A 6,643-nucleotide genomic window follows, 5' to 3' on the forward strand; every position below is an offset into this window, starting at 1 on the left:
CACACACACACACACACAATACTTGCATACTTATACACATACATACACACTTATATTCAACTTTCCATCTGTCACACCTGCTGCCATAAAAATTGTGTTTCGTGTTTCAATTTACGTCAGTTGTTTTAGTGCTGTTTTATGAATTTCTTTGCACATCACATTTCAGTGCTGTTTTTTGCACATTATATTTTACTATGCTACTAAACATATAGGCTAATTTAACATGTATGTTAAATTTATTCACCCATCCAATTTTTCATTTATTGTACTGTTATCAGTAACTACAAAACCAATGTTTGTCCGTCCTTACCCTTACTTTGGTTACAGTTCTGTTACTGTTCTGTTTTAGGATTTATTTATAAATATGTTCATTTGTTTGCTGGATAAAATAAATACATTTCTTTTAAAAATTCCAAGTTTTGATTATTAAATGTTTGATTTATTACAAAAATTCAAACACATAAGTTGCAAAAATTTTAGGTTATTTGTGGAGACAATATAAAGTAATCACATCTCAATTATCTCTTCGAAATCCCTTCTGAATATCTAATGTGTCCAGTTTCTCTGATAAAAATGATGAAAAATAACATACCGGATTTACAAGATTAAAAATAAAATGGAAAAATGTCTACACACTCAATACAACCAGTCAGTTATTGAAATGCTTTCCTCTTCTACAGTGAAACATTGAAAGCATTTTCTCCAGATGCACGCTGACAAACAAATGCAGCCTGTTTCCTTGTCTTTTATCATCTCTCTCCCCTCTCTCTCTCTCTCTCTCTCTCTCTCTGCCAACTTTGTGGTCTACACAGATGGTCTCTTGGATTTTAATGTATATATGTGTATGTGTACAGAAACACATACTTGCTCACACACATGTATTCATTTAGTGCATAGAGCAGTTTGTTGTATCCATTTTGCTGCACACATCTGCAGGACTCCACTCACAGCTAAGATAAGAAAGTGTTATAGCAACAGTATAGGAAAATACAAATATATAACTGTTAAAATACAAATATGTTAAAAACAGGAGCACAAGATCAAATTCTTATAAAATTCTTGTTAATTATATCCTAAATAACTTTCTAAAGAAGTTATGTATCATGGTTATAATTTTTGTTCAATTTTTGTCTCTCTCTCTCTCTCTCTCTCTCTCTCTCTCTCTGTGGCATATGCTTTTTTCCAAAGCAATTTACAATGCATTACAATGTACACATTTTTATCATTATGTGTGTTTCTTCCTCGGTTTGAACCTTTGACCTTTTGTGGTAATGTAATGCTATACCACTGGGCTACAGGAGCATATAGCAGTGACATTTTCTCAAACTAACAAAATAAAATAGATGGAGCAGGTATGAAATGAAGAAACAATGTGTCACTGTCATATAGCAGAAAACATTTTGGCCTTGTTTCTAAACTCAGCTTTTGTGTGCCCTGCACATTCGAAAATGATAAATGAGACATTTCACCATAACAGGATGAGATTTCCTATTGGATAAGATCGGGGGCACTCATTGTGTTGTTTACAGTATACATAACTTAAGTGTGTTTAGTTCTGTTTATTAAGGTTCATTTTTTAGCTTACACAAACTTGTTAAACCTGTTTTGGTGAGCCAAACATGCACAACCTCTGATCGATAAGGTTTTTAGTACAGTAATGTAAGGTGAATACTTTCAAAGTATATACTTAAGCAGCCTTGTAGAAATTGTGGATAGAGTTGAAAGAAGAAGCTATTTGGTTTCGCTGTTGGTCTGGCCCCTCCTCTTTCCGGTACCAGCACGCCGTCAACAGTAGCTCGCCAGACTGTTGTGCTGTCTGTTTCTACAAACGACTGCAGAGAGTCGGTTCGTTCGGACGGTTCATTGAAATGATTCGATTCATTCGAAACAAACACAAAGCAAACACCTTCATAGATATTACTAAAACATTCTGTATAATTACATATAGGCCTAATTGTATATTAGTGTATAAAAATGTGTTACTTTTTATTTTTGTATAACAAATGTAGGTTATTTAAAAAAGGCTACCCTTGTCAGTTTTATTATAGTTAAAGTGACCAGGTTTTTGTCTGATTGATCTGTATAAGCTACCATAACTTTAGTACTGTAATTATAACATGTGGTTCCTGTACTGAGCCAATAGTGAATTGTTTAATTTTGTAATGTATGTCTCATAAAAATACGCCTTTAATAACATTTTCAACATTTGATAACGCAATAAAAGCATGACACAAATTGACATCATATTCTACTGATGTATTTCCTTTAAAGATTTAGTTTATTATAAATGGATATTTTGTTTTTCCTTCCTGCATTTCAAAAGATTGTGTAAAAATGAATAACTGATCTGAAACAAAGTTCTCCTCTAAATTCAAGTGATTTACAAACGTTTGCGAATCAGTTTGTCCGAATCATTCGAAAGAACCAGTTCAAAAGAACGATTCGAGCATTAGTTCCTTCAGCCGAACATTTGACACAGTGCGTCTCGCGTCCGCTGGTGTTAGTGCGAAGCAGTTGGCATAACTTGTCAGGTACGCGCGCATATCCAAGAACGTATGCATTTCTCTGGCGGGAAAGTGATTTCACGTGCATGCTGCTGTTTATTCCAAGTAAAGTCGCTGGAGGAATGTGGGAATGTGGCGTAAAGGCGCGTCTTGACGGTGAGTGCGAAGGACTTTTGCTCTTTCCCTCCAAGCTCCGGAGTTGATTTCGCAATACGTTTTGCATGAAAAAGGCAACACAGGAAACAAATGACACGCTTTGATCTCGTTTTCTTTATTCAACTCCCATTGAAACAAGTAAAGTGGAGTGCGCACAAGAGGTTACCAAATAATGCATGTGTTATGGATTGACGGATCTGTCCACGCTTCCGCGCCAGCATCATTTCTCTTTTCATAGATTCCATACCTGCTTATTCTTGACCTTGACATCATGACTGAGTTAAATAACTTGACGTCACTTTTGAATAATGTGACCGAGCTTCAAAACCGAGGATGCTCGTTAACCAAAACTGGTTTTCAGTTTTACTACTTACCCACCGTGTACATTATCGTGTTCATCACGGGATTTATTGGAAACAGTTTGGCCATATGGATGTTCGTGTGTCACATGAGGCCATGGAGTAGCATCTCCGTATATATGTTCAATTTGGCGCTTGCGGATTTTTGTTACATACTCTCGCTTCCTTTTCTCATTATATATTACTTCAATAAAACGAACTGGATATTTGGAGACGTACTATGCAGACTGCAAAGGTTCATTTTCCACGTGAATCTCTACGGAAGCATCTTGTTCCTGACGTGCATCAGCGTGCACAGGTATACCGGCGTGGTCCATCCTTTGAAATCACTGGGAAGGCTCAAGAAGAAAAACGCGGTGCGCACGGTCGCGCTCGTGTGGCTCATTGTAGTGCTTGGAATCTCTCCGATCCTCTATTACTCGCGTACGGGTCCCAAGAAAGAATACACGACTTGCTACGACACCACGACAGAGGACGAGCTGCCCGGTTACTTTGTATACAGTATGTGCATGACGGTGTTTGGCTTCTGCATCCCGTTTATTATAATCCTGTGCTGTTATGGAGGTATCGTCAAGGCCCTCATTTACAATGACATGAACAATGCCCCACTGAGGAAGAAATCCATTTACCTGGTCATCATCGTTCTCACAGTGTTTGCCGTCTCCTATTTGCCCTTCCATGTCATGAAGAACCTGAACATGAGGGCTCGACTGTACTTCCAGAGTCCAGACATGTGCAGTTTTAATAATAGAGTGTATGCCACTTACCAGGTGACAAGGGGCCTGGCCAGCCTTAATAGCTGTGTGGACCCTATTCTATATTTTTTGGCTGGGGACACATTTAGACGCAAGCTCTCCAGAGCCACCAAAAAGGCCTCCAGAAAAGGAGATTACCCTATCCAGTCCAAGAGCGAGGAGACGGCGCTTAACAGCCTGCCAGAGTACGTCCAGAATGGGGACAATGAGCCTAAAAGTGTTTAGAGAAACGTGTTTTACATGAAATGCCATCTGTAATACCTGTGTATAGTAAATTAAACACATTCCCTTAGATTGATGGGATTCTTTATAGATTTAAAATGTGACTCTGCCTGGGAAAACCAGGCTAAAGTTTCATATGAGATAATAAGCGTAAAAGTTTGAAAGTTTTATTTCAACCATTACATTTCCCCATGATTTCCATCTTTGACATGGCCTTATTCAGTCAATATTTGAGGACGTCTGTTTTACAGAATGTTCTTTTCATTATGTATGTATGAAAACAGTAAATCACGACTAGCTGCGTTCTCACAGACAGGGTCACAAATATTAGAAATCAATGTACTGTACTCTTGTCAGTGTTACTCATTTATTACTTTTGCAGAGTATATTATTTCATCTTGCGTGATTTTTTTTTTGTAAAAAAAAATGAAACAAAACTGCCTGCTGTGTAACTTCAAACTAAATCTGAACAAATGAGCTATCACTAAACCAACTGTTTAATTTAATATTGACAATTAGATTAAAAACAATAAGCACTGTTTCCTGTTTGAGAATGCTTGAATGACACATAGCACATATTAGTCCCTGTGTTGTGTTTGTTCTCAGTGAATAGTTAAGATGCACTATAGGTTAAAAATAAATAACTGTGTAATTGTCTACCTGTGGACTAGTACATTTAAGGCATCCAGGTTTCTTCTGACTTAGATGTATTTATTTAGATTATTGCGCTGTTACTGTAAGAATGTACTGTGTAGATCATGTGGATTTCAGCCTATTATGAAGGGACTGTTATAATCAAATCATCTGTATAAACTATGTAAATAATATAAGGGAGAGCAGGGCACAACATAACGCTTTTTGGTTTTTGGTTCAATCATTACAAAATATTCAAGTAAGATTAATCATATTTTTACATAAGCACCACACATATCTCTACTACAAATGAATACATTAATTTGAGTCCTGAACTAGATTTAAAGGGATAGTTCACCCAAAAAAAAAAGGAAAATTCATTCAATGTGTTGTTACAAACCTGTATGAATGTATTTGTTCTGATGAACGCAAAGGAAAGTATTTTGAGGTATTTTGAAACCGCTCAGTAAAGTTTGTTTGTAGAACCTACCTTTCTCATACAATTACACTGAAGGTGACGAAATGCAAATGTTACAACTTACCCAATAGGTGGGGTTAAATAGTAACAGATAGAGGGTTTGTTGTAACACTTGCTAGAAAATTATATTTAAACACAAATAATTCAATACTGTTTTGTCTAGCATATATAATACAGGTAGATATTGTTTGTACATCTGTCTATGTAACTGATGTATATCCACATATAGGCCTACATCCACCCCTTACACTTTATCCAAGCATCCTTCCATTATTCATCCATGCATGTGGACATACAATTAAGACAAAAAAATGATTGTCCATTATTTCCCCTGATATTGTATTAAGAGTATCATTTTGATTAATTAATTTACATTGTTTTCATTTAATTATCATTGTATACATGAGGCTTAGTTTTAAAACTGTGTTACAACAAAGCCTGCTGTGTAAAAATGTTTTTAATCTTAGCTAACAGTTACGAGTTGTTGACATGTTGTTGACACCATTTAAAATGGTGTTTTAAGTAAATATATAATATAGTTATCTTCTTTCATGGCTCCAAAACACTCTTTGTCTAACAAAAACATATAAAAACATCACACATTTATAGGAGATTGTCTTCTGGAGAAAAAGACCAAAAGCACAGATTGCTCGCCCTGTGTAAATATGTAAAAAATAGCGTTACGTTGTGCCTCGCTCTCCCCTATTTCATCTTAATGACCTGTGGCATTGTGGCTAAAAATACAAAGACCTATCTGTAAAATTATTGTGTGAGTTTTTGTGTGAGTTCTTAGTTTTGGCTTCTTTACTGTTGTACAGTTGTTAGTCTGTAAGTACGTTTAAATGACAGTGGTCTACTAAAAACATAAAAAATCCTTTGGGTACACTGCATTATGCATTGCTAGGCTATGTCAAACAATGTCTACATATGTACTACGCGTAAACGTGACCTCACCACCAACTCACTGTTTGGTAATTTACATGAAGATGACAATGGTATCATTCAAAAAGCTTGCAATATGAAACCCGTTTTCAAAGTATTAGGTTTTCAGATCTCTAATACGCCAGAAAGTTTTCTGTTTGTAGTTGAGAAAAGTGTGTAAATGGGCCTGGTGTAAAGTTGTTAAATTAATAACCCCATCTACAATATAAGGCCTGCATTCAGTTAGTAGTTGGATTGGTTTAAAGTAGTGTACTACATTAAAGGCGTGTTTTTCTGTTAATTAGTAAAATTCTTGTTAATGGACAGTATCATTAATTCATTTGGCGGATGATTTTATCAAATTAACTTGCAACAAGAATCAAGTGCACAAGAAAGCTCTTAATTGTTTTCCTTACTGTTGCCACACTGTTCTAGCTTTTTTGTTTTTTTACACCCATCTAGTTCAAGCCAATGGGTATCATGCAGTGGCGCCAGTTTCACATTGCACTGTTCTCAATTGCTTTCCCTTTTCCCTTAGCAGATTGACTCTTTGTCCCTCTCACAGGAAAGGACAAGGAAGGAAGGGTAATGAGGGAGGAATAAATAACACTGCAT

General features: G+C 36.1%; 1 protein-coding gene across 1 annotated transcript; it reads left to right on the top strand.

Annotated features, from left to right (window-relative positions):
- The first annotated feature begins 2,452 nt into the window (after positions 1-2,452).
- Positions 2,453-5,872, top strand: p2ry1 (purinergic receptor P2Y1). The gene has a single exon (XM_065282962.2). The coding sequence runs from the start codon at positions 2,932-2,934 to the stop codon at positions 3,997-3,999; it is 1,068 nt and encodes a 355-aa protein (XP_065139034.1). The 5' UTR covers positions 2,453-2,931; the 3' UTR covers positions 4,000-5,872.
- The last annotated feature ends 771 nt before the right edge of the window (positions 5,873-6,643 follow it).

This window comes from Paramisgurnus dabryanus, chromosome 9 (genome assembly GCF_030506205.2).
Source record: "Paramisgurnus dabryanus chromosome 9, PD_genome_1.1, whole genome shotgun sequence".
NCBI lineage: Eukaryota > Metazoa > Chordata > Actinopteri > Cypriniformes > Cobitidae > Paramisgurnus > Paramisgurnus dabryanus.

What these genes read in the sequence shown, in the direction of transcription:
- p2ry1 (XM_065282962.2), top strand. Translation starts at nt 2,932, where the DNA reads ATGACTGAGTTAAATAACTTGACGTCACTTTTGAATAATGTGACCGAG.